At 36.7% G+C, this 26273-nt stretch overlaps 1 protein-coding gene and 1 long non-coding RNA gene across 4 annotated transcripts; both read left to right on the top strand.

Annotated features, from left to right (window-relative positions):
• Nucleotides 1-24314, top strand: ZCCHC10 (zinc finger CCHC-type containing 10). Of its 3 annotated transcripts, none has more exons than XM_079144269.1 (4): nucleotides 1-725; nucleotides 19332-19493; nucleotides 21192-21233; nucleotides 21439-22117. In XM_079144269.1, exons 1-4 carry the CDS (start codon nucleotides 496-498, stop codon nucleotides 21479-21481), a joined length of 477 nt encoding a protein of 158 aa, XP_079000395.1. In that variant the 5' UTR covers nucleotides 1-495; the 3' UTR covers nucleotides 21482-22117. The 3 variants fall into 3 exon arrangements, with proteins under 3 accessions (XP_079000395.1, XP_079000393.1, XP_079000394.1); XM_079144267.1 differs by lacking the exon at nucleotides 21439-22117 and adding an exon at nucleotides 22182-24314 and having other exon boundaries at nucleotides 633-725; XM_079144268.1 differs by lacking the exons at nucleotides 1-725; nucleotides 21439-22117 and adding exons at nucleotides 10165-10460; nucleotides 22182-24314.
• On the top strand, nucleotides 738-2221 carry LOC306663768. Its single transcript, XR_013764531.1, has 2 exons — nucleotides 738-976; nucleotides 1069-2221. It is a non-coding gene; the product is annotated as an uncharacterized lncRNA (long non-coding RNA).
• Nucleotides 24315-26273: the final 1959 nt, after the last annotated feature.

The following is a 26273-nucleotide window of genomic DNA, read 5'->3' as shown; positions in this document are numbered from 1 at the left end:
TAACAAATGTTCATCTACAACTACAAAAAAAAAGGGGGGGGGGGTGCTGGGAATGTGGCTCAGGGGTTAAGCACCCCTGGGTTCAATCCCTAGTACCAAACAAAAACGTATTCTTATTATTGTTTTGGCATGGGGACAAGGACCAATCTTTCAGTAACTTAGGTAAAAATAAATAGCCCAATATATTTGTATAGTCTTTTCCTGTTGACAAAGCAGATGTATCTATCCAGTCTTATTTGACCGTTAAAAAAAAAAAAATCCCCGAAACAGGTAAAAAATAGAAATAATTAACATATGCTTGTACTTTATCGTTTGCTAAAGCCATTCTTTCAGTTGATGGTCTTAATCCTGTTCATCACATTCTTATTTTGTTCTCCAGACTACTTCTGGTGTTCCCAGCACTGAACAGTTCAGCTTCATTCTTATTTCCCTCATTCGAGAATATTCTTCCCATTCTCCACAGAGCCCGTTCTTCCTTGGAGTCTTCCTCTTGGCATGAGACAGAAGGGATCACGCTGCACGCACGGCTCGCCGGCCCTTTCCCCTCACTACCTCGGACAGGATGCCACTCCAGGCGCTCGAGGCCCGTCTGGCCCCGCCCACGCCCACGGCTGCCGGGACTCGAAGTCCCCGCCCCCTCCGAGGAGTTTCCCAAAACCCTGCGCGGCAGGCGGCCGCCCTAAGATGGCGACTCCCATGCACCGGCTTATAGCGCGGAGACAAGCGTAAGTGAGCCGCGGATTCGGGACTCCAGGGGGGCTGGGAGCGGGGAGGCGAGCGTCGCCTGGCCAGTGAGAGGGCGCCGGGATGTAGGTCTGCTATTGGGTCCCCTATAGGGACCCGCGGAGGATGGCGGTTTGTCAAACACGTCGCTCGCCCCTGAGGGACCCGGCCCGGGCCATAAGTTTGGTGACTGCTGGCTAGTGATTTCGCAGAAGACAGTCGCGTAAGGCCCGCGGGACGCGACAAAGCTGCAGTAAGCTGGCGCCTTTGGTTTCCCTTGAGAGAATGCCCAAGAGTTAATCACTTGGTGGTTTATGCCCCTCTACCTATTCCACGCGTGGCCAGGAGAAGCCTGAATCCCTGGTCCAGCACCTTCGCTCCGGCCGGCATAACTTCAGCTCCTTATGCAGCCTCCAGCCCAGCTGGCTTTTCCTGCCTCTTTCCAGTTGCCTTACCTAGAAACAGCCATCCTACTACGCCAACTCAAGCTATCTTCCAGCTTTCAGTCATTCATTTTTTCCTTCAATAAATTTATTTAGTTATCTACCACCGTATGCCAGAGTTTGAGTATAAAGATTCTGTTCAAGACCGAATCCGAGCCTTCGGGGAGCTTACACTGTAGTGGTGGAATCGGTTGATAAACAAATACAATATAAATTTATACAGCTGGTGGTAAGAGCCTTGCAGGTAATAAGATGTGATGGAAGAAGGGAAAGGCCCACCTTAGGCTGGTTGAATGGAAAAAGCATCTTGGAAGAGGTAGCATTTGAGGAGATATTGAAAGGGTGAGAACCAGTAAGGAGGGGATTTGAATAAAGAGGAGCCAGAGAGTGAAATAATTGCTTTGAGGCCTGAAAGAAGGTCTTAAGAACTGAAAGATGGCCGTTGTGCCTAGCAAGCTAGAGAGTGGCACAACAGGTTTGCAGAGGACAGATAATGTGGGGGTCAGTTTGATTCCTCTTTTACTACCACTCTGCACACTTAAACATCTGCCTCATTTTTGTTCTGGCAGTGTTTTATGCCATCACTGTTTCCATGTTTATAATGTAGACATCTGCTAGCATGTGTTTGTGTGTGTATGTATGTAATTATGTTTATGTTTTTTGTATTCAAAGAACCTCATTCCTTTTCTTCTCTGTAAACACTATCTTGGGCCAGGTGAGATTTCTTTGGGACCTAGGATAAAGACATAGGGAAACAAGAGTAGTAAGCTTGGAGAAAGAAGTCTTTCTTTTTTTGTGTGTTTTGAGGGAATATTTCCTTATGTTGCCCAGGCAGGTCTCACACTCTTGGGTTCAAGGAATCACTGCAGCTCAGCATACTGAACTGTAGGTGCTCATGCATGGTTTGGAAGAAGGCTTTGAATTCAGACAGTTCTTTGGGGTTTTGTTTGTTTGGGTGGTAATGGAGATTGAACCCAGGACTTGGCACATGCTAGTACTGTGCCACTGAGCAACATCCCCAGTCCTGAAGTCAAGACAGTTCTGAGATCAAGAATGATAAGATGAAATACTTTAATAGGAGTGCTAAATTATAGTATTAGGATCCCATCCCCTTCCCCCTCAGACTTGCTCTTTTTTAAAAAAATTTGTTCTTTTTAGATATACATGACAGTAGAATGTATTTTAATATATTATGCATACATGGACTGTAACTTATTCTTGTGGTTGAACATGATGTGGAGTTTCACTGGTTGTGTATTCATATATGAACATACGAAAGTTATATCTGTTTCATTTTACTGTCTTATTCCCAGCTCTTGTCTAATCCAATAAGCATCTATTCTTCTCTCCCTTCCCTTACTGTGTGTTAGCATCCACATATCAGAGAGAATATTTGGCCTTTGTCTTTCGGGGATTGGCTTATTTCACTTTGTATAATAGTATCCAGTTTCATCCATTTACTGGCAAATGTCATAATTTCATTCTTTATAGTTGAGTCATATTCCATTGTGTATATATACCACATTTTCTTTATCCATTCATCTGTTGAGGGGTGCCTGAGTTGGTTCCATAGCTTAGCTATTGTGTATTGAGCTGCTATGTACATTGATATGGCTGCATCATTATAGTATGCTAATTTTAAGTCCTTTGGGTGTATACTGAGGAGTGGAATAACTGGGTCAAATGGTGATTCCATTCCAAGTTTTCTTAGGAATCTCCATACTGCTTTCCAAAATGGTTGTGCCAATTTGCATTCCCACCAGCAATGGGTGAGTGCACTTTTTTTCCCACATCCTCGCCAGTATTTCTTGTTATTTGTATTTTTGATAATTGCCATTCTGACTAAAGTGAGTTGGAATGTCAGTGTAGTTTTAATTTGCATTTCTTTTATTTTTCATTTTTATTTTTATTTATTTATTTTTAATTAAAATATTTTTTTACAGACACATTTTGATTCATTGTACACAATGGGGTATGACTTTTCATATATATGGTTGTATACGATGTAGATTCACGCCATTCAGGTAATCATACATATATATAGGGTAATACTGTCTGTTTCATTCTACTGTTTTTCCATCTCCACCCCCTCCCACCCCTTTTTCCTGTACACCATCCAAAAGTTTCTTCAGTCTTCTCTTCCCCCCATCACCCCCCCCTCATTATATATTGTCATGCACTTATCAGAGAAAACATTTAGCCTTTGGTTTTCTGGGCTTGGCCTATTTCACTTAGCATGATATTTTCCAACTTCATCCATTTACCAGCAAATGCCATAATTTTATTCTTCTTTATGGCTGAGTAATATTCCATTGTGTATATGTACCACAGTTTCTTTATCCATTCATCTGTTGAAGGGCATCTCAGTTGATTCCACAATCCAGCTATTATGAATTGAGCTGCTGTGAACATTGATGTGGTCGCATCACTGTAGTATGCTGATTTGAAGCCCTTTGGGTATAAACCAAGGAGTGGGATAGCTGGGTCAAGTGGTGGGTCCTTTCCAAGTTTTCTGAGGAATCTTCACACTGCTTTCCAGAGTGGCTGCACCAATTTGCAACTCTACCAGCAATGTATGAGTGTGCCTTTTCCCCCACATCCACGCCAACACTTATTATTACTTGTGTTCTTGATAATAGCCATTCTAATTGGAGTTAGATAAAACCTTAGGGTGGTTTTAATTTGCATTTCTCTAATTACTAGGGATGATGAGCACTTTTTCATATATTTGTTGATCACCTGTGTATCTTCTTCTGTGAAGTGTCTGCCCATTTCCCTAGCCCAATCAATAATTGGGTTCTTTGTATTTTTGTTGTAAAGTTTTTTAAGTTCTTTATAAACTTTGGAGATGAGTGCTCTGTCTGAAGTGTGTGTGGAAAAGATTTTCTCCTACTCTGTAGGTTCTTTTTTCACATTATTAATTGTTTCCTGTGCTGAGAAAAACTTTTTAGTTTGAATCTATCCCATTTATTGATTCTTGCTTTAATTTCTTGTGCTATGGGGGTCTTGTTAAGAAAGTCTGGTCCTAAGCCAACGTGATGGAGATTTGGGCCTACTTTTTCTTCAGTTTGGTGAAGGGTCTCAGGTCTAATTCCTAGAGCCTTGATCCATTTCGAGTTGAGTTTTGTACAGGGTGAGAGATAGGGGTTTAATTTCATTTTACTGCAGATGGATTTCCAGTTTTCCCAGCACCATTTGTTGAACAGGCTGTCTTTTTTCCATTATAAGTTTTTGGCACCTTTGTCTAGTATGAGGTAACTGTACTTATGTGGGTATGTCTCTGTGTCTTCTATCCTGTACCCTTGGTCTACCTGTCTATTTTGGTGCCAGTACCATGCCATTTTTGTTACTATTGCCCTATAGTAGAGTTTAAGGTCTGGTATAGTGATACCTCCTGCATCACTCTTCCTGCCCAGGATTGCTTTGGCTATTCTGGGTCTTTTGTTCTTCCAGATGAATTTCATGATTGCTTTTTCTGTTTCTATGAGAGATGTCATAGGGATTTTAATTGGAATTGCATTAAATCTGTACAGTGCCTTTGGAAGTATGGCCATTTTGATAATATTAATTCTGCCTATCCAAGAACATGGGAGAGCTTTCCATCTTCTAAGGTCTTCCTCAATTTCTTTCTTCAATGTTTTGTAGTTTTCATTGTAGAAATCTTTGACCTCTTTCATTAGATTGATCCCCAAGTGTTTTATTTTTTTGAGGCTATTGCGAGTGGAGTTGTTTTCCTTATTTCCCATTCAGATGTTTCATCACTTATGTATAAAAATGCTTTAGATTTTTGTGTGTTGATTTTATATCCTATAATTTGCATTTCTGTAATTGTTAAAGATGTTGGACATTTTTTAGTATTATTTGTTGACTTTTTTTTTTTTTTTTTTCTGTGAAGTGCCTGTTCAGTTATTTGTCCATTTATTGATTGGGTTATTTTACTGGTATTAAGTTTTCTGAGTTCTTTATGTATTCTGGAGATTTATACTCTGTCTGAGGTGCAGGTTGTAAAGATTTTCTCTCATTCTATAGGCTTGCTCTTCCTGTTCCTCTTCCTGTTGTTGTTTCCTTTGCTATGAAGATTTTTATTTGATACCATCCCATGTATTGATTCTTGATTTTACTTACTGTGCTTTAGGAGTCTTGTTGAGGAAGTCAGTTCCTAAGCCGACATGCTGGAGATTTAGGCCTATATTTTCTTCTAGAAGGCACAGCGTCTCTAGTTTAATGTCAGACTTGCTCTTTTGGGTGTTGGCTCCCAGCTTGAGTAAGCTTTCTATTTTTGTTTCAGGTTGCCTGCAGGCTCTAGGGTCCTTTACATTCACTTCAAGTCAATTGCACTTCCTTGGTCTAAATTGGATTATATGTCCAGTCCTGAACCATGACTCAGGTTTATGAAACCATGATTGTCTTAAAGATTGTATTCTCCTCCCAACACAAATGAATGGATGACCATAACCAGTGATGAGCTGGGTGGATAGATTATAGCTCAATGAATGCTGGAATGGCAAAACCAATCAAAGTTCCCTGTAAATATGAAGTGGAAATAAGACTTTTAGCATCTAAGTGATATTTCTTGTTTCTGAAATATCAGAAAGTTAAAACAAATGTGCTGTTTCTAGTGTGCCTATTTTTCATAGATGAGCTACATAGAAGTAAGAAATAAATCTCAGTATTGTTGGGAAGAAAACATACAGCTTATAATAAACAGTATAATGGTTGTGCTGTATTCAGGGATTCAGACAAGGAGGTCTTTAAAGACTGGAGGAGTGCAGAGAGTTTTAAGAACATGTTTGGGGGAAAGCCTTTACTTGTTTTTGTTTTTGGTACTAGGTATTAAACCCAGGGGACCTTTACCCCTGAGCCACATTCCCAGTCCTTTTTAAAAATATTTTATTTAGAGACAGGGTCTTATTGAGTTGCTTAGGGCCTTGCTAAATTATTGAGGCTGAGTTCGAATTTGTGATCTTCCTGTCTCAGCCTTCTGAACTTGTAGAATTACAGGTGTGTGCCATGTTGCCCAAATTTGTTTTGTTGTTTTTTTTTTTTTTTTTTTTTTTTTTTTTTTTTAGTACCAGGGATTGCACCCTGGATCACTTAACCACTGAATCACATACCCAGCCCTTTTTTTATGTTTTATTTTGACACAGGGTCTCGCTAAGTTTCTTAGGGCCTTGCTAATTTGCTGATACTGGCTTTGAACTTGTGATCCTCCTGCCTCAGCCTCCCAGGTGCTGGGATTACAAGCATGTGTCACCATGCCTGACAAGCCTTTACTTTTCATTGTATATTTATCAAGAAGAATTTTTCTGGGCATTGTGGTGCATACCTGTAATCCTAGCAGTTTGGGAGGTTCAAACAGGAGAATCACAAGTGCAAGGCCACCCTCAGCAATTAAGTGAGGCCTTAGGAACCCTGCCTGAAAATTCAAATAAATTAAAAAGGTCTGAGGCTGTAGCTCAGTAATAAAGCACCCATGGGTTCAATCCCCCAATCAAAAAAAAAATTATAAATAAGAAGTATTTATCACTTTCATGATGAAAAGTTCAAAACTTTTTAAGTTAGAAGTTAGTTATGAGAATGAGAAAGGACTGTTGCCTATTGCTTTTTTTGTTTTGTTTTTTTGTTTTGTTTTGCAATACTAGGCATCCAACCAGGGCTCACACATGCTAGGCAAGCACAGTACCACTGAGCTATACCCCAGCCATTTTTTAATTTTTGAGACAGGATCTTTCTAAGTTGCCCAGGCTGGCCTCAAATTTATGATCCTCCTGCCTCAGTTGCAGGGATTACAGGTTGCACCACTTCCCCTGATTGTTGTTATTCTTTAAAAATCATTGGATTAAAAGAGGAAAGAGGAAAAATGAAAGAGAAAGAAAAGCCTTTTTTGGTCTTGGATCCAGGGACACTTTATCTCTGAACTACATCCCCAGCCCTTTATATATTTTATTTTGAGACAAGGTCTTGCTAAGTTACTTAGGGCCTAAAATTGTTAAGGTTGGCCTTGAATTTGTGATACTTCTGCCTTAGCCTTCTGAGTCCCTGGGATTAATGGTGTGGGCCACTGTGCCTGACATAGGAACCTAGTTAAGAACTTTGAGTAGATCTTTCCATGACTTTATTAGCATGTTCAAAATCAATTGCAATGAAATTATTTTTACCACTTAATTAATTAAATTTTTGTTTTTGGTACTGGGAATTGAACCCAGAAGCACATAACTACTGAGCCACATACCTAGCCCCTTTTATTTTTTATTTTAAGACAAGGCCTAGGGCTCAGGTTGTGGCTCAGTAGTAGAGTACTTGCCTAACATGTGTGAGGCACTGGGTTCGATTCTCAGCACCGCATAAAAATAAATAAAAAATAAAGGTCTATTGACAAATTAAAAAAAAGACAGGGTCTAAGTTGCTTGGTGTCTCCCTAAGTTGAGACAGGGTCTAAGTTGCTTGGGGCCTCCCTAAATTACTGAAGTTGGCCTCGAACTTGAAATCCTCCTCCCTCAACCTCCTAAGTCACTGAGATTACAAGTATGCACCACTGTGCATGGCTACTTTTACCATTTAAATTGCAATTACACCTACCATATGTAAGCGGATTGTGGAATCCTGGCACTATTTGGCATCATTTCTTTTACTAAACTCTCTTCTGGATTCCACTGCTCTCTCCAAAGAATTCAAAGTATTCATCTAACTTAGCTTAAAAACCCCCAGTAACATCTGGGAATATTGGTATGCACCTATATGTAGTCCCTGTGCTTAGTGACTGAAGCAGAGGATTGCTTAAGTTCAAGAGTTGACCAGCCTGGACAACAGTGAGACTATGCCCCCCACCCCCCCCAAACAAAAAAGAAAGAAAGACTTCCAGTAATGATACTCACCTCCTAGAGTGTCCACAAAATGTTTTTCAAACATATCAAAAAGTTTATGTTGAACTGGGTATGGTGGCACACAGCAGTCCCAGAGATTGGGAAGTTGAAGCAGGAGGATTGCAAGTTTAAGCCTAGCCTGAGCAAGTTAGCATGATCCTATCTTAAAATAAAAAGGGTTGGGGATGTAATTCAGTCTTAGAAAGCCCTTGGGATCAATCCCCAGTACCATTTTGACAAAACAGGTTTATGTTGAGCTGAAAGGAAACTAATGTTTATGAAACTAATCACTGCCTTCTAACTTCCTTGCTTTTGACCCAAGTTATGATTTGTCTCTTAAAATTTGAGTATTTTCTACTTGAATTGCTGTATGTCAAGCCTTCCCTATCTTGTATTGATTTATTAGACTTAAGTGTCAGACTTTATCCTTGTTAAATTTCATTGTTAGATTCAGCACAGAATTCCGACCTGTGAAGACCCTTTGGATCCTGTTTTGTTCATCTATCATGTTAACTATTCCTATCAGCTTTGGGTCAGCTGCAGGTTTGATAAATATGCACATTTGTATCTTCATCCAAATCACTTACCAAAATATTTGAACAAGTCTAAACTGAGGGCCAAACCATGCAGGGTCATCACTGGATCTGTGTATTAACTTCAACCCATAAATAGCATTGTTTGTGATGTTCACCTGGTTCACCTAATTGTTATGTGATGTTTGTGAGGATACTGTGAGAGACTTCCTAAGATGTCTTACTGAAATACAAAAGGGTATTAGATTTTATTAATAATAATCATTATTAATCATTATTAGTCATGATTATGACTTATCTTTCTGAATAGATTTAATAAATCCAGCCAGAATTTTGCCTAAAAGAGGTATCAGTCAAGTTCATTGATCTAGTTTGTGGAATCCACCTCTTGCCCCTGTTTTGAAAATGAAAACAGCATTTGCATACCTTTTTCAGCCCCTGAGCCATGTGACTCCACATAGTTTCTGAAACAAATAAAGGCTTTAATTATATACCTTTCTCTCAAAATATCCTTTTTTTTTTTTTTTTTTTTTTTTTTTTGTGGTACTAGGGATCGAACTCGGGGCCTTGTGCTTGTGAGGCAAGCACTCTACCAGCTGAGTTATCTCCCCAGCCCTCTCTCAAATATCTTGAGTTTGGATTCTATTCTTTTCATTCTGCATGTGTTAAGTTTGAGAGTTGAAACAGAAGATTACTAGAAAGGTGTCCTTTCTAGTTCACCCTTCCTGACTATGTGACTCTATGAGGGCCTGCTCCTTTTATAGTACAAATGTGTAAGTTGTAGGAAGCTATAGTACAAGTTGAATATCCTTTATTTGAAATGTTTGGGAAGAGGATGTGTTTCGGATTTTTGGTTTTTCTTTTTTACTTTGTAATGTTGTGTATTTATAATGAAATATCTCAGGGATGGGACTGAAGTCTAAATTCAGAATTCACTTATGTTTCATATACAGCTTATACACTTACTCTGAGGTAATTTTAATGAACTTTTGTTTTATTGTAGTCTGTTACATGAAGTCACATATGGACTTTTCTATTTATGGCTTCCCATCAATGCTCAAAATGTTTCAGATTTCAGAATGTTTCAGATTTCAGAGTATCATTAGGATTCCTTGGAAAAATGACTGATTTCAGGCTGAGCAAGAAAATGCAAGATGGGCCTGGATTTTGGTTCTACTAGAAAGCAATGAACTGCTGAAAGAATGAAGGAGCCATATCAGGACACAGAATCTAGGGATTATTTGCCATTTGTCCTAATAAATAACGATGGGTTGGGGATGTAGCTCAGTGGTAGCACACTTGCCTACCAAGGCTCTGGGTTCAATCCCCAGTACCATAAATAATAAATAACTAATAAATAAGATGGATTATAACCCACTGAATGAATTAGAAAAGAATTAACCCATACTGATAAATTATCTTTAATGAGAAATAGGATATTTATGTACATTATTTACAAAATAAGTACTGTATTATTAACTGCTATAACAAATTATCATAGAATTTAGTGGCTTTTTTTTTTTTTTGTGGTGCTGGGGATTGAACCCAGGGCACTCTACCAACTGAGCTATTTCCCCAGCCCGAATTTAGTGGCTTTTAACCATAAACATTAACTTACAGTTTCTCTGGTCAGGGTTTCAAAGTGTCTTAGCTGAGTAGTTCTGACTCAGGCTCTACCATGTGATTGTAGTCAAGATGTTGGCAGAACTCACAGGCATCGGAAGACTTGATCAGAACTGGAGATCTGCTTCTAAGAAGGTTCTGGATGCCTCAGTTCCTTGCCACGTGGACCTTTCTGGAGGTTGCTTGAGTGTCTTCATGACATGGCAACTACTTGACCTCCTCTTCAAAGTCACTCTCCATCACTGCTTTATTTCCTTTTTAATTTTTTTTTGGAGGTATGTATTTTATTTTTAGATTCAAGATATTTTATTAACAGCTATTACAAACAGTAAGATGGCTCAGTTAGATTACCAGTACAAAATCAACATGCAAAAATCAGAAGTTTACATATATTTAAACAATCTTTTGGAAGATTTAATGGAAGAAAAGATTTCATATATAACAGTAACAAAAATGTATTAATATGTTTGTCAATAAAAATGTGAGACCTGTTAAAAATAAAAATTAAAATACCACTGAAGCCCCCAAAAAATAGCCTTTCTACAAATAGAAGGACCATATTATTGTGTAAATTACTTTGTAAATTTAACAAAATCTCAATGAAAACTAAACAGTTTTAAGTTATATCACCTGTTGCTAAATTTAGTGAAAAAAATAAACATAGAAGTGGGACCAGCTCTAAAACACATTAAGGCCTTTTAAAAAGCCTAAATAATTTAAGAGTTTCATACTGGTCTATTAGCAAAACAGAGTGCCCAGATGTAAGTACACTCAGATACATAAAGAAATTGAACGTATAAAGAGGACATCATCTTAAGTCACTGGGAAAAAGTAGTAGTCCATAAATGTTATAGGGATAATTAAAGTAATATCCCTGCCTTACCTCATATACCATGATAAATTCCATATGTGCCAAAGATAGTTTTTAAATAACACAACCATTAAATAAGAACATGAAACCTTGAAAATTTTTCTTTATAAATCTGGAGTTAACAAGAACTATCTAACCTTTAATGACTCAAAATCCCGAAGTCATAAATTATTTCACTGGTACTTTTTGTTACATAAAAATCAAATTTTCTGTAAAGAAGCATCATAAACAATGTTTTAAAAAAAGACAACTAAGGGTTGGGGAGATAGCCCAGTTGGTAAAGTGCTTGCCTTGCAAGCCCAGGGCCCTATGTTCGATCCCCAGCACCGCAAAAAAAAAAAAAAAAGACAACTAAGGGAGATATTTACAGCTCATATCATAAAGAGCTATTCTTCTTAACATGTAAATTAACAAAATCATAACCCTTTTGAAACAGAAAAAGGAAATAAAATTTTGCTATTAATAAACATAAGATAGTTAACTTCACTCATTAAAAAAGAGAAATGTAAATTAAAACTGCAGATGAAAGACTTATTTTCTCTCTCTCCATTGGCAAAAATCCAGTTTGCTAACATACTGTATTGATAGGACTCTGGAAGGGAAAACATTTTCTCATGCATTCTGACAGTGGTGTGTTAAAGTCATCCTGAATGTTTTGTGGTCTGATTCCTGGAATTGAGAATTTGTTTGATGTACATGGATATGCTGTTGTTTGGGGCATGAATATTTATGATTGTTATGTCTTCCTGATTTATGGTTCCCTTAAGCAGTATAAAATGTCCTTCTTTATCCCTTCTAACTTTGGCTTGACGTCCACTCTATCAGATAAAAGGATGGAAACTGCTGCTTTTTATCGTATACTTACATGGTGCATGGTATGTTTTTCTCATCCTTTCACCTTTAGTCTGTGGGTACCTTTTTCTATGAGATGAGTCTCTTGAAGGTAGCATATTGTTGGGTCTTGCTTTTTAATCCATTCTGCCAGTCTGTGTCTTTTCATTGATGAGTTTAGGCCATTAACTTTCAGGATTATTATTGAGATATGATTTGTATTCCTAGTCATTTTGGGAATTTTTGGTTTTTAACTTGACTTGGTTTCTCCTTTGATTGGCTTTACCTTTAGGGTAGTTCCTCCCTTTGCTGACTTACATTGTTTTTCATTTCCTCCTCGTGGAATATTTTGCTGAGAATGTTCTGTAGCTCAGACCTTCTATTTGTAAATTCTTTTATCTCTTTGTCATGGAAGGATTTTATATTGTCTTCAAATCTGAAGGTTAGTTTTGCTGGGTTTAAGATTCTTGGTTGACAACCATGTTCTTTCAGAGCTTGAAATATGATGTTCCAGGCCCTTCTAGCTTTTAGGATCTGGGCTGAGAAATCTGCTGATATGCATATTGGTTTTCCCCTATATGTAATCTGATGCTTTTCTCTCACAGCCTTTAAAATTTTAAATTTTATTTTAAAATCTTTATTTTGGATGTTAGGCATTTTCATTATAATGTGCCTTGGTGTGGATCTGTTGTAATTTTGTGCATTTGGTGTTCTGTAAACCTCTTGTAGTTGATTTTCCATTTCATTCTTCAGGTTTGGGAAATTGTCTGATATTATTTCATTGAATAGGTTTTTCATTCCTTTGTTTTGTATCTCTGTGCCTTCCTCAATCCTGACAAGTCTTAAATTTGGTCTTTTCATGATATCCCATAGTTCTTGGAGGTTCCATTCATAATTTCTTACCATCTTCTCTATTTGGTAAACGTTATTTTCAAGATTAAATATTTTGTCTCCACTGTCTGAGGTTCTGTCTTCCAAGTGATCTAGTCTGTTGGTGATGTTTTCCATTGAGTTTTTGATTTAGTTTATTGTTTTTTTCATTTCAAGGATTTGTTTGTTTGTTTGTTTTTTCCAGAATCTCTTTGTTGAAATGATCTTTTACTTCCTGCAGTTGCTCTTTTAACTCTTTATTAGAGTGATCATTCATTGCCTGCATTTACTCTCTTATCTCATCTTTTGCTTTGTGAATTATTTTAATTATGTTCTGAACTCGTTTTTTGACATTTCTTCTACCATGCTGTCATTGGATTCTACTAATATAGAATCTTAGCTTGTTTGGAATACTTTCTTCCCTTGTTTTTTCATGTTCAGTACAGACAATATGTAGCCCTAAATCAAATACCCCTATGAAGATGTTAATAATATTGTCATAATAAACAGAGAGGATGAGTTCAATTATTATTTACAGTATAACAAATAGATTTGCAATAAGTTCTACAGTTTCTACAGTGGGCAAAGAGGATGGGGAGGGGTGTAGAATGTGACTGTTAATGTGATAAGAAAAGAGTATATAAGGCCCTGGATTCCATCCCCAGCACCACAAAAAAAGAAAAAAGAATGAAAAGAGTATACAGAAATACTAGATTGTGGGAAGAGCGAAAGTGGAATCAAAAGTAGTTGGTTGTTAGAATGAGAAAGGAGAGAAACAGACTCTGAGGAAACAAGTAAAGGAAACTAGAGAACAAGAAAAATAAAAACTTTAAAATTTTCAAAAAGGAGGGAAAAAAATCTATACTATAACAGTCATATACTATTTAAACCTCCCAGTCTTCAGTAGCCTGATGCATGAGAGGTACCTCACAATGAGCTTCCAGTCTCCAGCAGGCATCTCAGTATGGAATTGACCCCACATAAAGATGGCTGCTTCTGCTTCCAGGATAATCCAAGATGTCTGCACTGGTTTCCAAATGTGTTGGCAAATGGGGAGCTGCAGTGAGGGCACGGGCAACCAAGTCCATGTGAAGTGCGGTCAATCGGGCTGGGGGTCCTGCATGTTCTAGCTGTTGTCCCAAAATGGCGGCAACCACATGTAACCAAACCTGCAGGTACTGTGACACTGGACCTCCAGGCATCAGCAGGCAGCTGGCGATCCACTGGCAGTCTGTAGGCTACCAGAGGACAATCAGCAGGTGGACCTCAGGCAGTGGGTGATGGGTAGGTGAAAGACAGGTGATGGACAGGCAGGAGGCAGACAAATGGGCAAATGGCAAATGATAGGTGGTGGTCAGTGTGCAATCTGCACTCAAAAAGTAGTAGATATGCTGGCCTACTATGGGTGATCGAGATAGAAAAATGGGGTAAACATTAGGGGATCTGTGACCAGCAAAGACCACCTCACAGAGAAATAGATTTTCCTCTGCTTGAAACCCGAATTACAGAGTGACAAGCATTGCAGCCTCCCTTTAGTCTGCCATCTTGGATCTGCACTCTGCTTTATTTCTTTAGTTTGAAGCAAATGACAAAGTCTCAGTCATACTCTAGGAGAAGGGAATTAGGCTCCACTTCTTGAAATGAATAGTGTAAAAAAAAATTTATGGACATATTTTAAACTACCACAATTATATAAGGACAAAAAATAACTTTACAGCAGTAAAGTCTGGTAAGATCCTCCTTAATCAAGGAATCAAACGAACATCATTAGTAATATGACAAAACCCAATGAGAAGTACACAGCATCACTTTGATTATATTCCTGCCATCGATTATTGGCATGAATCTCACTGTATAAGCATATCAGATGTAGTAGTAAGCCTCCAGACAACCCTCAGTGGTCTCTGCCTTCTGGTACATTTTTATGTAATCCCCACCCATTGTGCTAGGGTTGGTCTGTGTGACCAATAGAATACAAAAGTGATGCTGGGTGTGGTGGCACACATCTGTAATCCCAGCAGTTTGGGAGGCTGAGGCAGGAGGATCAAGAGTTCTTTGAACTCGGCAACAGTGAGGCATTAAGGAATTCAGTGAGACCATGTCTCTAAATAAAATATTATTTTGACTGGGGATGTGGCTCAGTGGTTGAGTGTCCCTGAGTTCAATCCCTGGTACAAAAAAATTTAAAAAAAAATAATACACACACACATAAAGTGATGATCACTTCACAGATGAAGTTATAAAAAGACTTTGTTTTTCTTTTGGTACTAAGGATTGAACCTGAGGTACTTTACCACTGAGCTACATACCCAGCCTTTTTTTTTTTTTTTTTTTTTTTTTTTTTTTTAATAAATTTTGAGACAGGGTCTCGATAAATTTTCCAGGCTGGCCTTACACTTGTTCCTACCTCTAGGAGCTGGGATTACAGGCGTATGCCACCGCACCTGCCTAAGACTGACTTCTTAGGTTGTCTTGGTTACGCTGGGGAAGGCTATGTTGTGAATTGTCCTGTGGAGTGGCAGTATGGCAAGAAACTGAAGCCTCCTGCTAACTGCTACGTGAGTGAGCTTGCAAATAAATCTTCCAACTCAAATTGAAGCATGTTCTGCAAAATAACTGGCCTGTAATCTAAAGTGACAAGATCACAAAAAGCAAGACATGAATGAGATACTAAAGTGATGTGACAAGTGCAAGACTGGTATTGAACTGAGCTTTTCTATAAAGGAAATTTTTAGGACATTCGATGAAACTTAAATGAGGTCTAAAGATTAAATAGTAGGAATGTATCAACATTAATTTGATTTTAATCATATTGTTATGTAGAATGCCCTAATTACAGAAAATGTGTTGTAACTTTGGGTTGATGAGGCATTGGGTTGGCTACTCACAAATGGTACAGGAAGAATAGTTATTTAAACTTTTTTACAGTTTGCTTCTGAGGATGTGATTGTTTCACAATTTAAAAAGCTATATAAAGGAGAGCATTATTCTTTTTATTTGTAGTTTTGTTTTTTTGTGGTGCTGGGGATCAAACCACAGCCTTTTGAATGCTAAACAGGTGTTCTTCCACTGAGCTACACTCCCAGCCAGGAAATGCAATATTTTTTTTTAATATTTTTTTTCAGTTGTAGATGGACACAGTACCTTTATTTTATTTATTTATTTTTATGTGATGCTGAGGATCAAACCCAGTGCCTCACACTTGCTAGGCAAGCACTCTACCACTGAGCTACATACAACCCCAGCCCAGGAAATGCAGTATTCTTAAAAATATTTTCTGGTGTAGTTGTGTGTGGATCTCTTTTGAGTAAATACTTGTGAGAGGAATTACTGAACCATAGAATATGCATCTTTTCACAGAAGTAAATGTGTTTTTTGTGAAATGGTTGTACCAGTTTGTATTTTTCATCAATAATGGATGAATGTTCTTCTTCCTACATATCCTTGCTAATATTTGCTATTGCCAGTTTTTAATTTTAGTCTTCCCAGTGGTATTTTATTAGAGCTTTCATATGCTTTTTGATCATGAATGAGCACTTTTTCATGATTATTATTCATTTGTGCTTTCCAGTCCCTTTTTTGTACTGTCTTTCCATTTTCAACTTATTTTTGTTGTGCATCATTTTCTTATTAATTCATGAGAGTACTTGGTATAAACTGGAGGTGAGGGCATTGTTTATATATGTTGTAATAATCTCCTTTTTTAGCCTCCATTTTTATTCTTTTCATAATATATTTTAATTAATAGAAATTCTATATTATTTATATATTCACTTATTTGTGGTACTGGGTATTGAACCCAGGGACACTCTACCATTGAGCTACATCCCCAGTTTTTTTTTCTTTTTAATTTTGGGTCTTGCTGTGTTGCTTAGGGCCATGCTAAATGTCTGCAGTTGGCCTAGAACTTGGAATTCTGCTGCCTCAGCTTCCTGAGTTGCTTGGAATACAGGCATCCAGCTCAGAAATTCTTTCTTTTTTTTTTTTTTTTTTTAAGTTATAAATGGACACAATACCGTTATTTTATTTGTTCATTATGATTTGGTGCTGAGAATCAAACACAGTGCTTCATACATGCTAGGCAAATGCTCTACCACTGAGCCACAACCCCAGTCCCTCTCTTTTTTTTTTAAGTCTAGTTTATCAGTCTTTTTCATCATGATTAGTACTCTTTATGTTTTTTAAAAGAGTTCCTAATTCAAGTTAGTCATTTTTCTTATACTCTTTTCTTATGCTTATATTTTCTTCTAAAACCTTTATTGTTTGACCATTTCGTGGAGAATAGTTTTGTTTTTTCCATATGTATAACCAGTTGTCTCTTACCACTTGTAATTTGCCCATTCTCCACTGCTCTGTAGGTAGGGCTATGTTTGTCATAAATTGTGTGTATAATATATATGTATATATATTTATATGTAAATCTACATGTATATGTCTGTGCATGTGTGTGTGTGTGCGTGTGCACGCGCGTGTATTTCTAGACTTTGTTTCATTTTATTGGCTTATTTCTGTTCCCTTGCTCTCATATTCTTTTTTTTTTTTTTTAGTTTTTTTAAAATATTTTTATTAGTTGTTGATGAACCTTTATTTATTTATTTATTTATATGTGGTGCCTTGGATCAAATCCAGTGCCTCACACATACTAGGCAAGCGCTCTACCACTGAGCCATGATCCCAGCCCCTCATATTCTTATTATAGGTTTGTAATAAGGCAAAAAACACTTTCCTGCTTGTTCTTTCACAAGGGCATTTTAGCTGTTCTTGTCATTTTGAATTATTATGCACATTTTAGAATAAACTTGATCCACATTCTTAGAAAAACCTGTTGGGATTTTGACTAGCATTACTTTGAATCCGTATATCAATTTTGGAAGATTTGACATTTTTTACAGTCTTCCAGTCTGTGAACATGATATATCCATCCACTTAACTGCTTATTTAAATGCTAAATTTCTCTCAGTAATGTTTGTTTCATGTATATGCCCATCTCTTCTTTCATTGGTAAGGCTTTATTGTTTTTGTTTGTTTGTTTGTTTGTTTGTAGTGGGGATTGAACCCAGGGGCACTTCATCATTGAACTACATCCTCTTTTTTATTATCTGTTTTGAGACAGGGTCTTGCTAAATTGCTGAGGCTAGCCTTGAATTTGAAATTCTCTTGCCTTAGCCTCCCAAATCGCCAGGTTTACAAAGGCATGTGCCACCACACCTAACTAATATTTAGAATTTTTAAGGACATTATAAATGCCACCTTCAAAATTTTCATTTTTAACTGTATTTATTAAATAGATACTCAGTAGATTTTTGTATATTGACCTTTTATCTAATATAGTGTTCCACACACCATTGTGATCCATTGAATCCTGTCTTCAACCTGTTTGTGTAGGCTTATAAGCTGAGAATATTACTTACTGTCTGTATACATATGATCCGTTTCTTGATAGGGAACACTAACTTTGAACCCCAGTTGAGTGGAATGTTATCCCCTAAAGCAGAGTTCTATTCTTTTCATAGTGGGCCTCTATTACATAAAGTTGTACTCAAGTATCATATAGTGTTCATCAATAAAATATTTATGAAAATTTCCCTTCTCTCATTATACAAGTATTTATATAAATCCACGATTTTGCCTTTTGTTCTGCAAAGCTTAAAATATTTATCATCTGACTCTTTTTTAAAACTTTTTAAAAACTTATTAGTTGTAGATGGACACAATTCCTTTATTGTGCTTATTTAGTTTTACATGGTGCTAGGGATCAAATTCAGTGCCTCACACATGCTAGGCAAGTACTCAACACTGAGCCACAACCCAACCCACCATTCAACTCATAATAGCAAGAGTTTGCTAACCCTGATCTAAAGACTTGCTAAATTTGCTTATTAATTCTAAGTATTTCAGAATATTTTGTCAGATTTTTTTTTATTTACCATGTACCTAATAATGCATCATCAGTAAGGAATGACAGTTTCATTTCTTCCTTTCCATTTCTTTCACCTGTTTTTTTTCTCATTGCTATATCTCAGTCTGATATTATAGATTCAGAATTTTCTCAGTCTTTTAGATGACTGAAAGCTGGGCTGCACTCCATATAAGGTTTGGTTTATTCTTAGGACCTAGTGCTTCCGAGTCAACTCTGCACCCAAGTTTATCTCCCTAGCCAGTGATAAGTGATGTTTGCCCTCTTGAGCTTGGCAAACGTCTCCAACACAAAAGTTCACTTTGGATTTCAATCTTCCATATCTTGACTTGGTTGTTCTTTATCCCCTTATTAAATTATCTCATTCCTCAAGCAGACTGGTAAAAATGTTTTGACTACCATTTCTAGGTCTTGAGCTAGAGAGTTTGTCAAAATTATCTAGTCTGTCTTTACTGGAATAAAACTGAAGAACCAAGATTTGAACTCAATTCCATTTAATTCCAAGGTCTGTACTTTGAACCACATACTGTATTGCCTTATATGCCCTTTGTTGTAAAAATAAACATCATTTTACACTTTATATTGTTTATGCTTTTCAGGGAAGAAAGTGATCACAAGGAAAAAACTTAAGACTTATTTTTGTTGTTTTTTCTTTAGTGAAGCAAATAAGCAACATGTAAGATGTCAGAAATGCTTGGAATTTGGACATTGGACTTATGAATGCACAGGAAAAAGAAAATACCTCCATAGGCCTTCAAGAACAGCAGAACTAAAGAAAGCTTTAAAAGAAAAAGAAAACAGATTATTATTACAACAAAGGTAGGTTTACATGTGGTATCCAAAGGAATATTTTATATGTACTTTTAGACTTTATTAAGGGACTAAATGTTTCATGGCATTTTCCAGATTTTAATTATAATAATAGCTAATGTTTAGTGAGTGTTTACTATGTGCTGGGTACTATACTAAGCTCTTTACAAGTATTAACTTATTTAAGTCTCAAATATTTAATGTTAAGGTAGGTACTATTATAATCCTCACTTTATATATGAAGAAAGTGAGGCACAGAGAGGACAGTAACTTGTTTAGTGTTACACAACTAGTGGAAAAGTTCATTGTTAAAACCAGCTGCCGGGGCTGGGGAGATAGCTCAGTCGGTAGAGTGCTTGCCTTGTAAGCACAAGGCCCTGGGTTCGATCCCCAGCACCCAAAAAATAAATAAATAAATAAATAAATAAATAATAAAACCAGCTGCCTGTCCCTAGAGTCTGTGCTCTTAATCATTGCTTTATTGCCTCAACTATCAATGAAATGACAACAGAATATTATAAAGTACAAGATCTGAGCAGATAATGGTAAGCTATCCAATATACAATAAGTATATCAATAAGATACAGAATGGTATATATAATACACTATAATTTATGTTAAAAAAAGAATAATAGAATTATTTTTGGAAATATTAATGATTAAGAGTAGTGGTTGCTTCCTAGGAGAACCTTACAGCAGGGGATATGGAAAATTATTTAGTCTTTTATGTCCTTTGACATAAGACATTTCAAAATTCCTATGAAATGAGTGTCTGTGTTTTAGATAAGCTGAAATAGGAAAGTACTGGGTTTAATTAGTATTACAGATTAGAAGCATCATCTTCATAAGGACTGTTGGCTACATAATAGTGTCGTAAACATTTGGACTTATAAGGCAGCAGTCTTCCACTCTGCACAGGTGAAATTTCTTCCAGGGCCATGAAGGAATAGATAAACAACTAACTTTTTTTTTTTTTTTTGGCGGTGCTGGGGATTGAACCCAGGCCTTGTACTTGCAAGGCAAGCACTCTACCAACTGAGCTATATCCCCAACCCCCAACTTCTTTTTCTAAAATATTTTTTTAGTTGTAGATGGACACAATACCTTTATTTTATTTATTTATTTTTCTGTGGTGCTGAGGATTGAACCCAGTGCCTCACATGTGCTAGGCAATCACTCTACCACTGAGCTACAACTCCAGCCCCTAAATAACCAACTTCTGTATTATCAACATTCTCGTGTACCTTTTCAGAAACAAATCTATGTAAGAACATGCTTGTTAGCCAGGCATGGTGGCAAACACCTGTAATCCCAGACTGAAGCAAGTTCAAGGCCACCCTCAGCAACTTAGTGAGACCTTAAGCAATTTAGTGAGACTCTATCTCAAAATAAAAAATGAAAAGGGCTGGGGATGTAGCTCAGTGACACAGTGCCCTGGTTCAATTCCTGGTAAAAACAGCAACAAAAAAATTGTGCCTATTGGTTCTCCTGTTCCACTTTTCTTTTTGATTAAGTTGACTGTATATCATATTTAGCCTAAAATAGGAAACTTTTCACTTGGTTATAACAAGGACTACTTACTCTGAGTATATGTTATACAGCAAAGTGTTTCTCCAATATAAAACAGCTTTGGGGAATGGCAAAAGGGTTTGTCTGCACTGTATATAATCTGTTAACAGAAGCTTTTTTCCCTCTTGTGTCTATCAGCATTGGAGAGACTAATGTAGAAAAGAAGACCAAGAAAAAAAGGTATGTGTATCTTTAGACATATTTGATAGAAAATATGTCATGCTAGGTGGTGGAATAAGAATGGTGATTTTGAAATAGTAGGTATAAGATTTGAGTTTGAGGTCTATTGTTTGCAATTCAGTAATTAAGCATCATCTTACTTTCCTCTACTTACCTATTTGGAATTTATTGCCTCCATTTTTTTCCTTTTTTTGTGTATTTCTAGAGTCCTTCTGCTTAAAAGTAGTAAATGTCTTCTTTTGACTTAGAATAGGAAGTTTTAGATTAGTAGAAGTTGTTGGCCACCACATCTGATCCGAAGTAGTTAAAATGAAGAGTATGAGTCTGGGGATGTGGTAACTCAGTGGTAGAGCACTTACCTAGTATGTGCAAGACCCTGAGTTTCCTCCCCAGCACCACCAAACAAAGAATATTACTCTTGTGGGGCACAGTGGTGCACACCTGTGGTCCCAGCAGCTCAGGAGGCTGAGGCAGGAGGATTGAGAGTTCAAAGCCAGCCTCAGCAACTTAGCGAGGCACGTAGCAACTCAGCGAGACCCTTTCTTTAAATAAAATATAAAAAGTGGGCTGGGGATTGGTGCAGTCATTTAGCACCCCTGGGTTCAATTCTCAGTACCAAAAAATAAATTTTAAAAAAATTATTACTCCATGAGATTTAAATAGACCCAGTTACACTGCAGTTTTATTCAAGTAATATTCACTCTGAAGCATAATAGAGTAGATAAGCCAGTAGTGCACTCCAACCAAGAGTTTAAACTGCTGAAGTAAAAAAGACCTTGTAAAGGGTGGGGGTGTGGCTTACAACAGTTAGGCAATCCCCAAATCATCATCAAACCTAGAGATAGCATGCTAGCAAAGCATCAGGATATGCATTCATCATGTCATGAAATTGCTTCCAATCATTCTATTACACATCAACTTCCCATGTATATACTATTCGTCTAATAGGTCAAAGAGTGTAACTAGTTCCAGTAGCAGTGACAGTTCAGCCAGTGATTCATCCTCAGAGAGTGAAGAAACATCTACCTCATCTTCTTCAGAGGACAGTGACACTGACGAGAGCTCCTCTAGTTCTTCATCTTCAGCCTCCTCCACAACCTCTTCCTCCTCCACTGATTCAGACTCAGACTCCAGCTCTTCCAGTAGCAGCAGCACCAGCACAGATAGCAGCTCTGAAGATGAGCCACCAAAGAAGAAGAAAAAAAAATAGAATGGCTCTATCCATGTTGGACTGATGGACTGAAAATATCATTGTGATTCTCAGAAGAGAACATAGACAATGTTAAAGCCAAATAGATTAAGTGGTCAAAATTTCTAGAGTTCAAAAGCTTCTGCCGGGTGCAGTGGCATATGCCTGGAATCCAAGTGGCTCCAGAGGCTGAGGCAGGAGGATTGTGGATTCAAAGTCAGCCTCAGCAACTTAGCAAAGCCCTCAACAATCTAGGGAGCTCCTGTCTCAAAATAAAAAATAAACAGAGATGGGGATGTGACTCAGTGGTTAAACACTCCTGAGTTAAATCCCTGGTACCAAAAATAAAAGTTTCTAAGTGTTTTACATTCTAAGAGCATAAAGGTTATTATCATATATACATATGACTTTTATTTTAGAGATGAATCTTGTTTTTCTTTTTTAATCTTTAAAATATATCTGTAGAACTTAATCAAAGCTGCAATCTAGTAAATATGTTTTTGTGATGAAACTTATTTTTTCTTCCTGTAAAATAAATGCCATACTTTGTTATATGTTAATGGTATATGTCAGACAAGTTTTCAGGATAAGGCTTGGAATATCTGGCAATGAATTTCTAATGCTTTTGACTGTGTTACTATGTAAAATTTAATACATTGATACTATAACCTTAGGAGTTTTCCTACTGTTAATAAATGTGCTCTATTTTTATGTTTATGTTCAGAAAGTTTTTTTGACTTTTTGTCCTGATAAGTCGAAGGGACCTATAAATATATTTATACCTTTTAAATGCTGCAAGTGTCAAGTTGTTGTGTTTTTTCATTTCCTTCTGCTTCCTTGAGTTCTTAGATTTATCCTTTTCTGAGGAAAATCATTCTAGAAGAACCTAAAAAGTGACAAAAAAAACTGAAACTAAGGAGTCTAATTTTCGTGCCTTTTAAAAAAATTCAGAGTATAGAAAAGAAAGCAACCAGCTAAAAGGCTGGCTTAAGTAAAAGTGCTATAAATATCTTTGTGTAGTAAAACTGCTATAAAAGGTACAATTCACAGTGGGGGAAAGTAAGAGGAAGAGTGGTAATTTTTCCAAAAATCAGGACAGCATTGATTGTCTTTTATTAAAAAGATTTTCTTAAGCTTTCGTATTTCATAAAGATTGCCTTTTGTGGGCTGCGGTTGTAGCTCAGTGGTAGCACATGTAAAGCACTGGGTTCGATCCTCAATACCACATAAAAATAAATAAAATAAAGATACTGTGTCCATCTACAACTTAAAAAAAAAAAAAGATTGCCTTTTGCAAGCTGGGGTTGTGATTCAGTGGCTTGCCTAACATGTGGGACACTAGGTTCGATTCTCAGCACCACACCACATAATAAATAAATAAAAAATATACATTGGCAACTAAAAATATATTTAAACAAAAAGATTGCCTTTTGCCATTTTTTAATTTATGGTATGACAGTTTATATGGTATCTGGTTTATGTGACATTTGACTGCATAACTGAATGATGAGGATTAGTGGTGTGTTTACATAGCATATACACAGTTAACATGAAAGGTTAAAAAGGAAATACTGTACAATGTTCCTCAAAAGTAAAATACTCATTGTAGAGAGATTGGTTTAACATCACATTCTGTGATGGCTTTTATACTTTTTGGAAAGAGGTATCATTTATAGAAAAATCTTGATTTGGGTTAAATATAGGTTTTCAAAACTATGTTGTTTTTTTAAAAATATTTTTATGAGAAAGTGGTAGAAAGCTGCTTTTGAAGAAAATGGGCTTCTCTTTACATGTTGAAATATATGTATGTTTTGAGTTTAGAAAGTTTGTAATTACCTGTAAATTTTACAGAACCATCTGCTTTCAATTGTAAATAAACTTTTAAAAATATTTCAGAAGACTTCCTAGAGAATGTATCACTTCACAGGTAGATTTAATAAATCACTCTTCCAACACCTTAACAATGTTTGTTGTCTTTGCAAGGGCAATGTTAGCAGCTAAAGAATGTGGAAGAGAAAGAAATGTATACCTGGGATGCATTCCTTGCAATTAAATAAAACTCAGAACTTGTGCTCAAAAGCTTAAACTCTTTGCAATTTTATTTAATGACAATTTTTTCTCCTTTTGAAGGTAAAGACATTTAAACAAATTCTAATTTCAATATTTTACTATTACAACTGTTAAATGTATGCTTGGAGAAGTACAGAGGGCAGGAACTTGATTCTTTTCTAACCATATGTATTCCTCAAAAATACAGAATCAGTAGCAAAGTAGAGACTTAACTTGGAAAGAATTTCTGTCCATCCTGCCCAGGAGCAGGACTCTGGGAGTTGAGTCCTGGTGAATATAGGAAGTGTATTATTCCTCAACCACAATCATGTCAAAAAAATATTTTCATTCCACAAACATTTCGTTAGTGTGGTTGTACAAAATACTAATTTCGGCCTAGAATCAAAACACCGTGTTAGCCATAAGTTAACACTGTAAGTGAAAATAATGCAGGAGGGTGTGTTTCAAACAACATTTTAGTTATTCTTTTAACTTTTTATTTTGAACTGATTGTATATTTATAAAAAATTTGCAAAAGTAGTACAGTTTTCTTATATTCTCCACCTAGCTTCCCCTAAGGTTAACATCTTACATAACCACACTACTATGATTAGAGCCAAGAAATTAACACTTGGCAAAATAAGTTAAGAACCTTACTCCTATTTTACCAGTTTTCCAACTGATGTCCATTTTCTCTTCCAGAATACTACCCAGAAACTGCATCTAGTTACTTCTACTTCTCCTTTAATCTCAAAAGTTTCTCATTCTTGTCTTTCATACCCTTGTTCAATTATGAAGTTTTTTTTTTAATTTATTTTTAGTGTAAACAAATGGGATACATATTGTTTGTTTGTACATGGAGTAACAGCATACATTTGCATATTCATAAATTTACATAGAGTAATGATGCTTGATTCATTCCATTATTTTTTTCCTTCCCCCCCACCCCTCCCACCTCTCTTTTCCCTCTATACAGTCCCTCCTTCCTCCATTCTTGTCCCACTCCCACCCCCCATTAAGTGTTATCATCTGCTTATCAGTGAGATCATTCCTCTTGGATTTTTGAGATTGGCTTATCTCACTTAACATAATATTCTCCAATTTCATCCATTTGCCTGCAAATGCCATAATTTTATTATTCTTTATAGCTGAGTAATATTCCATTCTATATATCTATACCACAGTTTCTTTATCCATTCATCAATTGAAGGGCATCTAGGTTGGTTCCATAGTCTGGCTATTGTGAATTGAGCCGCTATGAACATTGATGTGGCTGTATCTCTGTAGTATGCTGATTTTAAGTCCTTTGGGTATAGGCCGAGGAGTGGGATAGCTGGGTCAAATGGTAGGTCCATTCCAAGTTTTCTAAGGAATCACCACACTGCTTTCCAGAGTGGCTGCACTAATTTGCAGTCCCACCAGCAATGTATGAAGTGTACCTTTTTCCCCACATCCTCTCCAACACCTATTGTTGCTTGTATTCTTGATAATCGCCATTCTAATTGGGGTGAGATGGAATCTTGGTGTAGTTTTGATTTGCATTTCTCTTATTACTAAAGATGTTGAACATTTTTTCATGTTTGTTGATTGCGTGTAGATCTTCTGTGAAGTATCTGTTCATATCCTTAGCCCATTTGTTGATTGGGTTATTTGTATTCTTCGTGTAGAGTTTTTTGAGTTCTTTATATATTCTGGAAATTAGTGCTCTATCTGAAGTATGAGTGGCAAAGATTTTCTCCCACTCTGTAGGCTCTCTCTTCGCATTGCTGATAGTTTCCTTTGCTGAGAGAAAGCTTTTTAGT

This window comes from Sciurus vulgaris (genome assembly GCF_902686455.1).
Source record: "Sciurus vulgaris genome assembly, chromosome: 6".
In the NCBI taxonomy this organism is placed as follows: Eukaryota; Metazoa; Chordata; class Mammalia; order Rodentia; family Sciuridae; genus Sciurus; species Sciurus vulgaris.
This window is presented reverse-complemented; position numbering and strand designations above follow the sequence as displayed.